This window comes from Hoplias malabaricus, chromosome 3, assembly GCF_029633855.1.
Source record: "Hoplias malabaricus isolate fHopMal1 chromosome 3, fHopMal1.hap1, whole genome shotgun sequence".
Lineage (NCBI taxonomy): Eukaryota > Metazoa > Chordata > Actinopteri > Characiformes > Erythrinidae > Hoplias > Hoplias malabaricus.
Window position 1 is genome coordinate 72420650 of NC_089802.1, and position 15537 is coordinate 72436186.

Here is a 15537-nt window from a genome sequence, read left to right on the forward strand (position 1 = left end):
GAAGTTATGACCAACGAATCGAAAAAAAATAGGCACGATTCATTTGGATTTCTGAATCGATTCTGATTCGAGAAGTGTCGATTCCACAGAACAATTCGTTGATGAGTCGGACATTCAGTGACAGTGAAGGCGGCAGGAGAGCAGAGATATACAAGGAGGGAGAGGAAAAACAAATACATGACGGACATGAGGCCTGATAACGGGCCGCCATAAGCGTTCTGTTCTATGACGGGTAAGGTTTTACAGCCAGTAACATTGTCAGGCTCTTGTTTTATTATGACTAAAAGACAGCGACAATATTAAGGGGCTGGGCTGGAAAGAACTGAGGGCTCGTGTTTTGAATGTGAAGAGACGTTAGGTTGTGAGTTAAGGTGGACTTTATTAGAGAGAGAGAGACAGAGGAAGAATATGTGTTGGGCTTGTAGTATATGAGCGTAATGTCATATACAGTCGAGGTCGCCCGACTTAATTATTTTCAGTTAACATTAGTATAGGAGAGGGTTCTTTCCTGTTTCTCTGAAAAATGGGCAAACATATGGACACTCACAGACAGGTATGGGATGATGAAAGTCTTGAGGAAGTGCGCTCTCTCTCTCATTCTGCCTCTTTTCTATTTCTTAATACTTTTCTCTTCTTGTTCTCTGTTTCTCGTGTTCTCTGACACTCCACTGCCATTTTCTGCAAGCCCTTCTGACTCTTTCTAATCTCTCTCTCTCTCTCTCGGACAAATATTCCCCCCATTTCCATGCAGTGCCTAATTCTGTTTACTCTTCTCTCCAGGTTTCCCTTCTTTAGTTTAAGAGCCCTTCTACCTGTCTGATGACATCATGGAAGGCCATTATGTCACGATTCATGGCCTTAACGTTACCCACAGTCCCGTGTCCACTCCAGCCATGTCCATCGAAAGGTTGTTCCCAGCTCTGCTGGAGTGTTTTGGTATCATTCTCTGCGGTTACGTTGCTGGCCGCACCGGGATCATTGGAGCCGGGCAGGTGAAAGGCTTGGGCAGCTTTGTGTCCTGCTTTGCCCTTCCAGCCCTGCTGTTCAAGAACATGGTGCAGCTTCAGTTTGCGGATGTGGTGTGGTCTTTCCTGTGGAGTGTGCTCATTGCAAAGGTCTGTGTGTTTGTGCTGGTGTGCGTTCTCACTCTGCTGGTCGCTGGTCCGGAGAGCAGATACAGTCAGGCAGGACTGTTTGCTATCTTCGCCACTCAGAGTAACGACTTTGCTCTGGGCTATCCCATAGGTGATTATAGCCATACACACACGTTTTAGAAATAGGTATCTGACTATAGAGCGACTATTTTGGAATGTATTCTATGCATCTATAAATACAAAGCTCAATTCAGTTCAGCAAGACATGGTGGGAGAGGAAGGGGCATTCTACCCCCGAGAGAGTAGGGGCCAATAATGGACTTTCGAACATCTGGCCACATACTGTTTTGGCATTGATTTCCTGAAAATGGAGCAATTGTTAGATAGTTGTGTCACTCAGGAACCCACTACACAACAACACTGTGCACTAACCTTTTTAGAGTGGATTATTATATAGGTTTTATATTGATTCTAACATTTTAAACTTGTTGCATTTAATTCCCTACCTCCATAATGAGTACGAGTATTTTTAATGCCTCTCATTTTAACACAAACCTGTTTTCCTACTCTTTCTCAGTGGATGCTTTGTACCGCAGTTCACACCCTGATTACAGCCAGTATTTGTATTTGGTGGCTCCTGTGTCTCTGATGCTGCTGAACCCAGTAGGATTTGCTCTGTGTGAGCTTCAGCGCTGGAGAGAGAGCCCTGACCGCAACCAGAGCAAACTTCGTATCGTCTCCACCGTCATTTTGCGGGTCTGTGTTACAGACATAACAAGTGAAACGTTTTATATATATCAAATTATATTGCATATACATTTTGTATTCACCCTCAGTGTAGTTGATCTGCTTGGTGTCTGATGTTTTGCACCAGAACTATGAGGTAAATGTAGGTAACAAATAATTCAAGCTTCTATTCCATTTGTTAACATTGTGCAAACTGTAACTAAATCACAGATGTCACACTCTAACCACACTCAGTTGCTGTGTGAGTGAGTATAAATAGACTTTCTTAGTTGGTTTTAGACACATACTATTCTTTGCAGGCAGTACTGTTCAATGTCAGCCCTATGGAACCAACAACACTGCATTTGGATTTGTTAAATACAACCCCTGGCAAAAATTATGGAATCACCAGTCTCTGAGGATGTTGTTTCAGTTTCATTTTGTAGAAAAAAAAGCAGATCACAGACATGACAAAAGGCATTTCAAATGGCAACTTTCTGGCTTTAAGAAACACTAAAAGAAATCAAGAAAAATAATTGTGGGGGCCAGTAACAGTTAGATTTTTAGAACAAGCACAGGGAATAAATTATGGAATCATTCAGTTCTGAGGGAAAAAAAATTTATGGAATCATGACAAACAAAATAACACTGCAACACATCACTAGTACTTTGTTGCACCACCTCTGGATTTTAACTGCTTGCAGTCTGAGGCATTGACTTAATGAGTGACAAACAGTACTCTTCATCAATCTGGCTCCAGCTTTTTCTGAGTGCTGTTTCCAGATCAGCTTTGCAGGTTGGAGCCTTGTCATGGACCATTTTCTTTAACTTCCACCACAGATTTTCACAATTTTGGATTGAGATCCGGACTGTTTGCAGGCCATGGCATTGACCTTGTGTCTTTCTTCAAGGAATGTTTTCACAGATTTTGCTCTATGGCAAGATGCATTATCATCTTGAAAAATGATTTCATCATTCTCAAACATCCTTTCGATAGATGGATGAAAGTGTCCAAAATGTCAATGTAAACCTGTGCATTTATTGAAGATGTAATGACAGCTCCCCGGTGCCTTTACCTGACATGCAGCCCCATATCATCAATGACTGTGGAAATTTGCATGTTTTCTTCAGACAGTCAGCTGCATAAATCTCATTGGAACGGCACCAAACAAAAGTTCCAGCATCATCACCTTGCCCAATGCAGATTCGAGGTTCATCACTGAATATGACTTTCATCCAGTCGTCCACAGTCCACGACTGCCTTTCCTTAGCCCATTGTAACCTTGTTTTTTCTGTTTAGGTGTTAATGATGGCTTTCTTTTTGCTTTTCTGTTTGTAAATCCCATTTCCTTTTGGCGATTTCTTACAGTTCGGTCACAGACGTTGACTCCAGTTTGTTTTGTTGTACATTTTCTGTTTTCAAGACGTATTGCTTTAAGTTTTCTGTCTTGACGCTTTGATGTCCTCCTTGGTCTACAGTGCGCTTGCCTTTAACCACCTTCCCATGTTGTTTGTACTTGGTCCAGGTTTTAGACACAGCTGACTGTGAACAACCAACATCTTGTGCAACACTGGGGGATGATTTACCCTCTTTAAGGAGTTAGATAATCTTCTCCTTTGTTTCAATTGACGTCTCTGGTCTTGGAGCCATGATTCATGTCAGGCCACTTGTTGCAACAGCTCTCCAAGGTGTGATCACTCCTTTTTACCTGCACACTAACGAGCAGCGTTAATCTGATGCAGGTGTTAGTGTTTGTACTGAAAATTTTCAGGGTGATTCCATAATTGAGTGATTCCATAATTTATTCCCTGTGCTTGTTCTAAAAATCTAACTGTTATTGGCCCCCACAATTATCTTTCTTGATTTCTTTTAGTGTTTCTTAAAGCCAGAAATTTGTCATTTAATATGCCTTTAGTTTTTTGTCTTGTCTGTGATCTGCTTTTTTTCTACAAACTTAAACAACTGAAGGAACATCCTCAGAGACTGGTGATTCCATAATTTTTGCCAGTGGTTGTAGATTGAGGCCAATTATCTCTCAGACTCAATCCTTTATAATTTTGTTTTAATTTGTAATTGTATTTTTTCTTATTTATACCACAAATGGATGTTTATATTTCATGGAGCAAACTAAGACGTGCATATTAACCCATTCCAATCTGGATATTCCATTTTTCTTTATGTAACGTACTTGATCAGAAAAAATATTTTAATCAAACCTAATAAAAGCAGGCCTAGGTTTTGTTGTGTGCATTAAAGCGTGTCTGTTCCACTGCTTCTGCAGGTCTTTAAGAATCCTATCATCTTCATGGTCATGGTTGGGATTGTCTGCCACTTCCTTTTTGGTGGGAAGGTCCCAGGGTTGCTGGGGGAGTTTGTGGATGGACTGGCTGACTCATTCGGAGGGGCAGCTCTCTTTTACCTGGGACTGACGATGGTGGGGCAGATGCACAAACTCACTCGCTCCACTGGAGTGACACTCATACTGCTCATCACAGCTAAACTGTAAGAGCATGTGTATGTGGGTCTATATGCTGGTGTGTGTGTGTGTGTGTGTGTGTGTGTGTGTGTGTGTGTGTGTGTGTGTATATATGTACTGAACTTGTAAAACATAGGGTCTAGGTTTTTGTTATTATTTCAGTAGATACTCTTTGCATCTTAGTAAGCACTTTATTATGAAATCAAGATAGAGTAGTGACATTGAAGATTTTGCTTCATTCCTGTGCTCTAATAAAAGTCCCTGGGCAAGAATCCTAACCGTGGTCTACCTCGGTAACATAAATAATATTGTGACATATTGTAAATATAAAATGTGAACTTTCATTGTTTTTTTAAAGATACCTTTTTTCCCCTAATATTTCATATTTCTGTATTTTTGCACTTTGAATTTACATTGTGTATGAAAGGTGATCTAGAAATAAACTTGCCTTGCCTATAGCATTGCTGCTGCAAAAAAATCAAAACATATCAAAAATGGTCTCTTTACAGAAACTAGATAAAATCTAAGTTTGAATCAAAAGTAATTTTTGTGTGTATCTTTTTTTTTTTTAATAATAGCAACAATTAAAATGGCAAAAAAATGGAGATACAAAATGTTTGCTTCTACAGCAGTTATTTTTTTGTTTTATTTGGCTTATTTGGGTTTTATTTGGCTCATGCAGATCCTAATGTGAAACACTGCTGTTGTAGTCTTCTGTGTTAAATTTTATACTTGCCTTCTGTGTGTTGCAGGTTGATGATGCCGTTGATGTGTAAGGACATGTTGGAGCTTTTGGATGCAGGTAAATCTGGAAACAGTTCTGCAAACCACAGCAGTTTGTCTGATTATGCGTTTTTATATGGGGTCTTCCCCACTGCCCCCAGTGTGGCCATCTATGCTGGCCAGTACAACATGCAGCTGGAGGTGGTGAGTTTAAAATTTTCTTAGTTAAACTTATTATAAAGGATTTCCCATGCTGATATGACTTGACAATGAACTATTTTGCATATGCAAATATTACATAATTTTTACATATATTTGTATGTATTGTGTGTGTGTGTGTGTGTGTAAAGGTAACCTCTGGCATGGTCATCAGCACTTTACTGTCTGCACCCATCATGTACCTTTCAGCATGGTTACTGACCATTCCTTGGATGGAGGCCACACACTTGATTTTAGAACTACAGGAGGTCAGCTTCAATATCAGCATAATTAGCCTCATTGCCCTGGTGAGTGTGTGTGTGTGTATAACATGTGCAGTATTTCAAATTCATGAAAATGTGAGAATATAGAAAAACAAAGATTGGGATTCATTATTAAAATCTGGAATAAATGTTAATGGATGTTAAAGAAAATAAGTTATGCCCGTATATGAATCTGAAGAGAAGGTGTGTGTGTGTGTGTGTACCATGCACACTTGAGAATTTTAAGAGGATTACTTATCAGATGGGCTACATAAAGAGAGCTTTGTGAAGTTTTGGAATTCCAGACTGGAGTGAGTTATACTGCTCTATAACATACGCTGTCCATATGTGAACAGTAATGAAATAAATTACAGTTGCATGTTTGATTCCAGTCATCCGTGGCCAGGGGACTGAGAGGGCCTTACTCTGTTCTAAGTGAGTAGAATGGCCCTCCCTGTTTCCCAGTCACTCTCCTCAGATCTAGCTTAATGTAGGCATTTATTTCACAACAGAATAGGCAGTTAGTGTTCTCCTTCAGGGTTGTTGAGCTGTATCATCAAATCGATGGTGAGGCTTCTTTGAAAACAGTGTTTCTTTGTGAATGACTTCACATGATAGGTGTGGACCATTTCTGTCATGCTGCTCAGCAAGAAGTTCAAAAGGCTTCCTCATGTGTTTGCCACAAATCTTTTCCTCGCCCAGGTTGGTGCTTTCAGCTTTGGACTATCTCTGCCTGTCCCTTAGCCCACACTCTGTCATTTTATACACAGCATATGTGTTTTTTCTCTCGCAGCTCTTGGTGTGTGTGTCAATGATCTTGTGGAAGTTTGTAATTCGTCAGGACAATGTGCTGGCACAGGTCCTTACTTTCACTTTGCTGTATGGATCTCTTTACAGCACATATCTCTGGACAGGTAATGCACACACATTTCCTTACACACTAACACAGGTTGGTCTATGTGAAATTGCCAAAGGCCATCAGATGATCACAAGATTTCTTCAAAATTCTTTTAATTTGTTTTTATTTGAGGCAAAGGTTTTGTAGAAGACTTTAAATCTTTTACATGAATGAAGATAGAAGCTCTATATCTTTTGTTTAAAGCAACACTAGGTAATATTTTTACATTGAAATTACAGCTTCAAAATCATTGTGATGCTTCACTGACCATTAATAGGGAGAATAGAGCCTCTGTGACTGGGAGGAGCAAAAATACCAAATCTTACCTAGTGTTCCTTTAAAGCAAAATAATTAACATATTAAGCACATCTAGTGAATTCCTGAAATCTAGGCATTTGATACAGATTTACTTTATATGCATAGTCCTCTATTGCACTTATATAAATATAGTACACATCATGGCACACATTTATATAAAAATAGCATACTTGTATACACACCATTTAGTCCTTCTCAGACTAATTATAACTGAATTATGTTCTTTTGTCTGGAACTGTGATTAGTCTGTACTGTGTTGTGTAGTTGTGTAGATTGTGTGTTGTGTTCTAGGTCTCTTAGCATTTGCTCTGGCCCTGCTGAAGAAGAACGAGCAGTTAAAAGTTCAGCCCATCATATTTATCTTCCTGGGATGGGGGTAAGAATGTTTATTTGTGTGGAACATTTTTTGTTGTTGCTAATGTTGCTGGTCACAATTAGATTTTGTTATTTAAAAGACCAATCCAGTATTTTCCCCACTTATTCTAAAATATAATGACATAAATAAATATAATTATTAAGTATATATAAGGAGTATTACATTCATATCCCTGTGTTATAGAGTTCCATTTCTGATTGTGGGTTTGCTGCTCATGGTGGGTGACAGAGTGAGTGACACCACTGACTCTGCATTCTTCTATGGCAAATGGCAGGTAGGTTGTCATTGTTTCTTTTTTAATGCAGTCTCTAGGGGCATAAAATGCACTTCATATGTTCCTTTCGTGCACTTCCTTAAGGCGCATTTGTGTTAGAGTCTTACCAAATTTTGGTGAAATTGTGATGCAGTAATTAGGTGTTGAAAGGTTTCACATCAGTTGGAATTGTGAGAGATTTGTGCTTCAATTTTATATTTTTGATTTTGTTTATATTTACGTAAACCTGTTATTATATATTTTTCTGGACTAATTTGCATATATTTCATGCTGGTGTGTCCTCCCACTGTTTCTCTATAGATTGTTTCCAGTTTGGGTGTACTGAGCTGCAGCATAATGCTGGGTGGTGTGTCTCTGTTGGGGCTGAGTCAGGGCTCTCAGGCGGAGCAGAGTTATCAGGCCCTGGAGCAGAGCTCAATGTCAAGCAACACAGAAGATGTGAGGAACCCCCCACAGCTAGAGAACCAGAACTCAGCAGAGAGAACAGCATCACATAGCAGTTTAAATAGAGGTATACAATATCAGTTCATGTATGTGTCACTGTGTTAAAGGAATAGTTTGGCCAAAAATGTTCTGCTTTACCCTGTCTTTAGTTTGCTTCCTACGTTGGAGTCATGAGGCCCATGTTGCTAACAGATAACAGTGCTGTATTACATGATTTTTATTTTGGGAATTAATAACTCACATCTAATAGCAATTTCCTAGAAATTTAAGTCAAAAACAGTTTAAAATTTGACATGAGTGGAAAATTAATCAGTAAACATAAAATTGACTACATTAAACAGCATAAATATAGTTTTCCAATGGGTGCAAAGAGTTAAATTCCAAAATTCTCTACTCAAATTATATTCAGGATTGATTACATTTAAGTTTAAATATAATTGTCTGGGCCTTTGTTTATTACTTAATACTTACTGGTAACGTATAGGTTTCCACTATTGAACTGCATTATCTTTGCAAATTCATTGCAAAACTAAAGAAACTAATTTTAATAACAAAACATTTTGACTGCATTTGGGGGGAACCAGGCTCTTCCTTTAATTCATAATCACACATTGTTACTGCGCTTTAGCTGCAGCTGGCATGGTTTGGCCACCAAGGCCACAGCACTGTGTTGTGTCTAATGTGTTTCAAATGTACATTGTGTGTCTGATAAAAGTCTCATCTGTGTTGGTCTCAGATCATAGTGACCCCCTACCTGATATGATAACTGACCATCTAAATGACTCATCAGCACCAGCATCAGGCAAGAAACATAACTATGGAGTTACTTTTTCAGACAAGCACAGCTATGGGAAATCTGTATGTGTTTGCATGTTTACACGTGAAGCGACTCAGTATCATCAAAGCTGCTTTGCTTCCTATTGTGTGTGTGTGTGTGTGTGTGAGATAACTGTACCACAGCTAGTCTGTGGTACACTTGCAGTGATGTGTGTGGTCTCTGTGTATTTATTGCATTGTCTCCTACAGGTCTAGTTCTGTGTGAAGCATCGAGCTGTGTGCGGGTGCAGGAGGAGAGGCAGGTGGCTCGCCATGTACTGCTCTGTCTGCTGCTCATTGTCAGCCTGCTAGCAGTAAGTGTGTGTGTGTGTGTGTGTGTGTGTGTGTGTGTGTGTGTGTGTGTGTGTGTGTGTGTGTGTGTGTGTGTGTGTGTGTGTGTGTGTGTGTGTGTGTGTGTGAGAGAGAGAGAGAGAATTTTATACATTTTTAAAAAGATTAAACTTACACATTATCTACAGGTAAATCATTTAAACATTTTAAATGCTAAATTATAGTTTATTTTCTGAATGAATATATTGAGAAACAATGTGTGTAAGATGTGCATTGAAAACATGTGGTATGTGCCAAAATTCAAGTTCAATAAAATACAACTAAAGCAGGGCGGCGCAGTGGCGCAGCAGGTAGTGTCGCAATCGCACAGCTCCAGGAACCTGTGGTTGTGGGTTTGAGCCATGCTCCGGGTGACTGTCTGTGAGAAGTTAAAATATCTGTTGATTTATAGACACAATACTCTGTGTGTTGTTACATGTTCTGTATGAAATACTGATATGTATCTTTTTTATTCCGATGGTCAGAACCTCTCCAGCTGTCTCTGGTGGCTTTTAAACGCAGATCCTGGACGACTCTACCTTGAGCTGCAGTTCTTCTGTGCTGTGGCAAATTATGGACAGGTAAAGAGATGGCTGCTTCAAACTACATGAAAACACTTATTTCACTGGCATCATAACACAGTGCTATATTTGGTAAATAACATTTTCATTCCTTCAATTCTCTTGTTTCAGGGTTTCATTTCATTTGGAATATTTGGGTTGGATGAGCATCTCATCATTTTACCATTCAAAAAAAGGTGAGAATTTTTTTATATGAACTTCTCAAATATCCTTCCATTGTGCACCTATTTCTACAAGGCCTGGGAGTGTTGGTGATTACACATGTGCGTCTATGTATAGACTTGCAGCACTTTGGAGTGGGGGTCAGGAGGAGAACTGTGGTCCTGCTCCCGTTCCTGAGGAGATTCGACTGACTTGCACACAGTTCGTCCGTTACCACAAAAACCAGTGTGTACAGGACATTGTGCACAAGAGAAGGTTTGTTTTCTGTCACACACACACACACACACACGCACACACATATATATGTATGTATGTGTGTTAGAAGGAATGATATGAAACTGAGTTTATGTTTACAAAAGCACACATCAGGCTTTTGTAATTGGGTTTTGAATTTTTGTCTCATTTCTTCACTCTTTCTGAAGTTTCTCACAACATTTTGTTTTGTTGGGCACATAGAAATGCATTATTTAATTGGACATAAATCATATTTATCATATACTGTTATATATTGTTCTTCTCATATGAAATTCTTGTGTCTGCAAAACTGATAATTCTATAGTAGAAGAAAAAACACATGGTACTGAACTTTTAAATATACAGTACAGTGTAAAAGTTATAGGCACCTGAGAAAATGAGATTTAAAAAGCTTTTTGTCTAAGCAGTAAATGTATATTTGCCCAAAAAAACCCACATTAAAATAAAAACTAATTATTACAGTATGCAGTGTTGTAGTAGTGTAATATTCTGTGTGTGAATGTGTTGGTTTAACCCTTTCCAAATCACTCCTTGTGTTATAAATTATACTCCAGTGTTATTTGAGGTTATCACCCAATCCTGGATGTACAGGTTGATAAACACTTCTTTATGTTAAATCAAGTGTGCTGTTGATTTAACCAATACATTTGATCAAAGAGAATATCTGGAAACAAACTTTATTTTTCACACTAGCTAACTAGCTCATTTTAATAACATATTAATCTTAGGTGCCGAAGACTTTTGCACTGTGCTGTATGCAGCATTCTCCACAAGTGAGTGATGTTAGAACTCATAAATGCACATCACTTAATTCAGTGCATGTCACACTTTATTTTTAAACTCTAAAGACAATATGCAACATTGCACTTGGAATAATTTTGATTATAAGAACCTCTGGTACATATTTGTGGGTTATTTCATAGCTGCATTTTATAAACACTGAAATTCCATACCTGGGTGTGTGTCTGTTTTCACATGTCCATATCATTAAAAACAAAACTAATAGCTTCCCAAAGCCACAATTTAATAATATTTGGCTACATTTAGCCCTTTCAAAAGAAGGATAAACTGTTAGTGAAAATTAAACTGCTTCTGCTCAGAGCAGACTGGTGTGTGTGTGTGTGTGTGTGTGTGTATATAATGCATTACATGCTTAAATGATAATGCATTTCATTTTTTCACTTTTTGCATGGACTTTATAACATCTCTCTTCTATGTGCTCTTTTTCTTCTTGTCTTTTTCTGTGGTTCTTTCTCTCCCACTCTCAGTGGATCAGCTGAATCCCTCTCAGGGCCGGTGGGTGAATCCTTGCTTTGACTGCCAAGTGTTATGGTTAGGTCCTGAGCAGTGAATGGTCGATTTGCTCTTGTGAGTGGGTGGGTGGGTGTGGTTTAACACAGGGACAGGGTCCTGCACTACAGGACTCTAATGATGGGCTGAGTGATTAAGCATGTCTGAGCGGGTTTTAAGAGACAATGGCCAGTGATATTGCTTCATGTATGGTGGGACTGGGCCAACCGAAACCACTCGGCAGAACTCAGCTGTGATTCAAACTAATGTTTGCCACTGGAAATTGTGCTACTTGAATTCTGTTGCATGGCATGCCAAACCTTTAGGGGAATCTGGTCACTCTCTGTGTCTCCTAGTATTAACACACCATCTGCAAAAGTCTGACTCCATTTGATGTTTATTTTTGTACACTATTTAAAAATGGCAGCTTCCCTTCACTTTATATGAAAATTCTATGAAAAATGAACCAGTAGAAGTGGTCCAAATTAATTAAATTAAATATTTTTCTTTATCTTTCCCCTACTAAATGACCATATTACATAACATAAGGTTTTAACTGGGAAATATCTTCACGTAAAAGAACACTGTTCTAATGACATGCCTATGCCATTGAATGCATTTTGTTTTAAGCTGGATTTTTTTTGGAAGTTTCTTTTTTTTTGTCACTGGATGGTGACAAGTGAAAGAAGCTAGAAAGATGAAAACTAATTCAAACAGTCTGTCTTCAAAACATTCACCACACAGCAGTTGTGTTTTTTAAAAGTGCCCCATTTAAAGATGTCATAAAAAATTGAGCAGGTCCTACAGGGTTCGCCTTTAAAATCTACTGTATATTTATTTACTAAGGAGCACAATATCATTATCAATGACTACTGATTTAACCCCTTACTGGGGTTTGCTTGTGAAAAACATAAGCTATTTTCTTTTTTGTTTATAAAAGTCAAAGTCTGGGACAATCAGGACATATTTTCTTACAGTCACTGCATTTCCTGTGTAGCAGGGTTGGGATCAAATCAAATCTAAACTGATTATTTATTTACAATTTATCTAGTAAATGTGTAATTCAGTTAATGCTTTCTGTAGTTTGCTAAGCTGATATTCTACTGATGCTACACTGAACCTGAATTTATGTTTTGTTTGAGGCATAGTGTTAGCTTTTATGTCCTGCTTGAGAATTAATGCAGTTTTAACTATTGTTTCCCCACGTAATAGACCTTGTGTTCTAATTTTGTGGCTGTACTGGTGGATGAAATCTGCCATCTTGGTCTGGCAGCATTTTTCGCCATTTGCTAATTTGTTGAACAGAAATAAATGCCCCCATGCTAAAGATGTGGTTGTGGTCCAACAGGGAATGTGATATTTTAGATCTGGTGGCACAGTGGCATCTTAAAATCATTCTGGCTTAAAAATATGCTTGGGCCTCTGCCACCACAGACCTGCTTTTATCACATTCACACACCCAAATTTCACTAGGATATCTCAAGGACAGTATATGTGTCCAATTTATCAAGATTTTTTTAAAATCACTAAAATATTTTTGTAAAAAAAAAAATACAGTTATATTGTGACTAGTAACTGTGAATAAGACAGTAGGCTCTTAAATTTTTTTTTTATATATATTTATATAATGGCAGATATTTTTGGCAATTCCGTTATTGCATGAGTTTAAAAGACTTGATCTGATTGGATGTTGACTTATCACTCCTCTTGATTATGTTTCCGTTTCAAGGCAGATTTATGCTTCTGCAAAAAACCTAAGCCAAAAGTACAGCGTAGGTACCACATGGCCACGTACCCTACGCTGTACCCTATGCCATAGCCTGACACGCACCTCCTGAGAAAAGTAACTATGCATAGTGCTGACACAATCTACGACGACCATGATTGGTCCGCAGTTAGACAAACATGGATCTAATTGAGTAACTGAGGAAGTCTGGAAACATGAACAGCAGCAAATTCATGATGAGAGATTTCCTCAAACGTTGGTTTGTACCTCAAAGAATGTATAAAAATGCAGAAGAAATTGAGTGTCTCTGAAAAAAAAACTTGCTACAACAAGTGGGGACCCTGACAGGAAGGATGTGCCACGGTTTTGTTTTATTCCTGGCTGTTGCAAAGTGATGCAGACACACCAGTCTCATAAACTCTCACAACGGCACAGGCCACTTGTGAATGCCGTGGCATAGTAACAGAATTGATAAAATGCAGAATCATAAATCAGCCTTAAGCCAGGCACTTTTTTAATTTGCACTGTTTGGAATGATTGTGCTGCAGTATTACCCCTTATATAAATATAGCCCCTAAGCATAGAATGTAGAAGCTCGCAGACCCATTGAAGTGCATCCCTTCAGAACCTCAAATGTGGGGCTGTCTGTCATGTAAACACCGATTGACTGTCCTTTACTCATAGTTGGGAAACCCAAGCAATACTTTACCTGAACAACACAAACTAGTGTTAAAACTTGGTGGAGCAGACTGAGGGGCCATTGGGAGAAGATGTATGGTGTAATATTGACACAGGTTATACTCAGTTAATGTGTAAATATCTAAATATTTTATTGTTTCAGTTTATTTAGTACAGTGGAGTGCAACACCTTCTTCGCCGATTGTGTGCACATTAATATTAATCTAAAGTATGTTGGTTGACACATCTGTGAACATCTGGGCATGATGCCCATGTCTCTGCACAGAGACAATTATGCGGAAGAATAAACCACACTGTAAAAAATTTCTTGTAAATTTTACAGTAAATACTGGCAGCAGAGTTCCCAGGCATTTACTGTATTTTTACAGGAACACTACCGTATTTCAAATTTACAGCATATTACTGTAATTGAATAATACAACAATTTACTGTAAATACTGTGATTTACAGTAAAATACTGGCAGCAGTGTTCCCAGCCATTTACCGTATTTTTACAGCAACACTACTGTATTTCAAATTTACAGCATATTACTGTAATCGAGTATTACAATAATTTACTGTAAATACTGTGATTTACAATAAAATACTGTAGCAGACTTGCTGTAAATTTACAGCAATTTTTTACAGTGCAGCCTTTAAGATTTGTGTAATTGAAAAACATACACGGTACTGTACAAAAGTCCTACTCTTACATCCAGCTTACCGTCCAGTTAAACAGAACTGAGGTTTAGGATTTTGAGGCCGAAAGGAAGAAAATTACACAGGAGCCTCACCTAAATGTAACATCAACTAGTTCCCAGTTCTTCTCATGATCTAATATCAATTACAAATAGAGACTCATTAATTTACTAAACATTACTTTATGTTTGATGGCTAGTCGAATGTTTTTTATTTTTATCTGTTTCCTTTTTTTCAATAATGACTTCTTGACAGGCTCACGTCCTTTCAAACATCTACATCGTTAAATAATATTTTCAAATTTAGTAGTAATTTTAAGTAAAAATGTCTCACACTCATGCAAGTGAAGTATATCTTGATTACGTATAGTTAGGAATATCTCTTTAAAAAAAGACTCACAATCGATTTTGATTGGAGATTATATAAATGAAGGGTGGTCTCCTAATGTTGCACAGTTTACTGTTGAACATTTAACAGCTGTGTAACGTAAACTCTGCTATGGTGCTCTGTTACTGGTAAGATGTACTCACACTCGGTTTATTGCAGACTGCGACTGCACTCTTTGAACGTTTATTGTGAGGACCTGTGATTACATTTTACATTTGAGTACAGTGTTTTTGTTCACTTTAGTATGCAAGTTAGACTACGTTCTCCTATTTACTGTAAGTTATTTGTGATGAATCAGGTACTTCATGATTGTTTTTGTTACAAAATTGTATTACTTATTACTGTTCTCAGATTCCTCGTTCCTTCCTGGTTATTTAGGTTTGTTTTTTTCAGACCATTGCTCCCAGTTGCGATTTCCTTCAGGTTGTTAAAAATTGATTGGACTTGATTGGAAGTATATTGACTCCAACCCTGCTGTGCAGTATTAACCCTGTATGAGCCTGATTTTTGCATGATTTCTTTGATGTAAGTAAAAATTCTTACAGTTCTTATTTTCATATACATTTTATGCTATAATTTTGCACCCAAGTAAGAAATGTGGTCTTCTGAACATGAGTTGCTTTTATGGAAAACTGGAGCATAAGATTTCAATGTTTTTAAAATTATGCAATAAATGTTGTCTAGTGGAAACCTGGTTTGCTTGATTTTTTGTTTATTTAAAATACACGGGTGAACATTATAATTGTGGCTGTGACATTTAAACAGCACTTCTAGTATTTCACCATTAACATGTTACAGAGTCCAAAAACTGAATATAGTCTG

General features: G+C 38.0%; 1 protein-coding gene across 3 annotated transcripts; it reads left to right on the forward strand.

Moving 5' to 3' along the window:
* The first annotated feature begins 39 nt into the window (after window positions 1–39).
* gpr155b (G protein-coupled receptor 155b) lies at window positions 40–15394 on the forward strand. Of its 3 annotated transcripts, none has more exons than XM_066665806.1 (18): window positions 40–232; window positions 781–1245; window positions 1672–1850; window positions 4103–4323; window positions 5050–5224; window positions 5371–5526; window positions 6100–6183; window positions 6275–6395; window positions 6989–7073; window positions 7257–7347; window positions 7648–7858; window positions 8528–8593; window positions 8818–8921; window positions 9423–9518; window positions 9630–9694; window positions 9798–9935; window positions 11204–11231; window positions 15109–15394. In XM_066665806.1, the coding sequence occupies exons 2-18, from the start codon at window positions 828–830 to the stop codon at window positions 15151–15153; spliced, it is 2283 nt and encodes a 760-aa protein (XP_066521903.1). In that variant the 5' UTR covers window positions 40–232; window positions 781–827; the 3' UTR covers window positions 15154–15394. The 3 variants fall into 3 exon arrangements, with proteins under 3 accessions (XP_066521903.1, XP_066521905.1, XP_066521904.1); XM_066665808.1 differs by having other exon boundaries at window positions 5371–5487; XM_066665807.1 differs by lacking the exon at window positions 11204–11231.
* Window positions 15395–15537: the final 143 nt, after the last annotated feature.

Bases quoted from the DNA above. Each gene is read 5' to 3' on its own strand.
- gpr155b (XM_066665806.1), top strand. From the start codon at position 828: ATGGAAGGCCATTATGTCACGATTCATGGCCTTAACGTTACCCACAGT. The intron at 6,184-6,274 runs GTTGGTGCTTTC...TTTCTCTCGCAG, and splicing joins CAAATCTTTTCCTCGCCCAG to CTCTTGGTGTGTGTGTCAAT. The intron at 7,348-7,647 runs GTAGGTTGTCAT...GTTTCTCTATAG, and splicing joins TCTTCTATGGCAAATGGCAG to ATTGTTTCCAGTTTGGGTGT.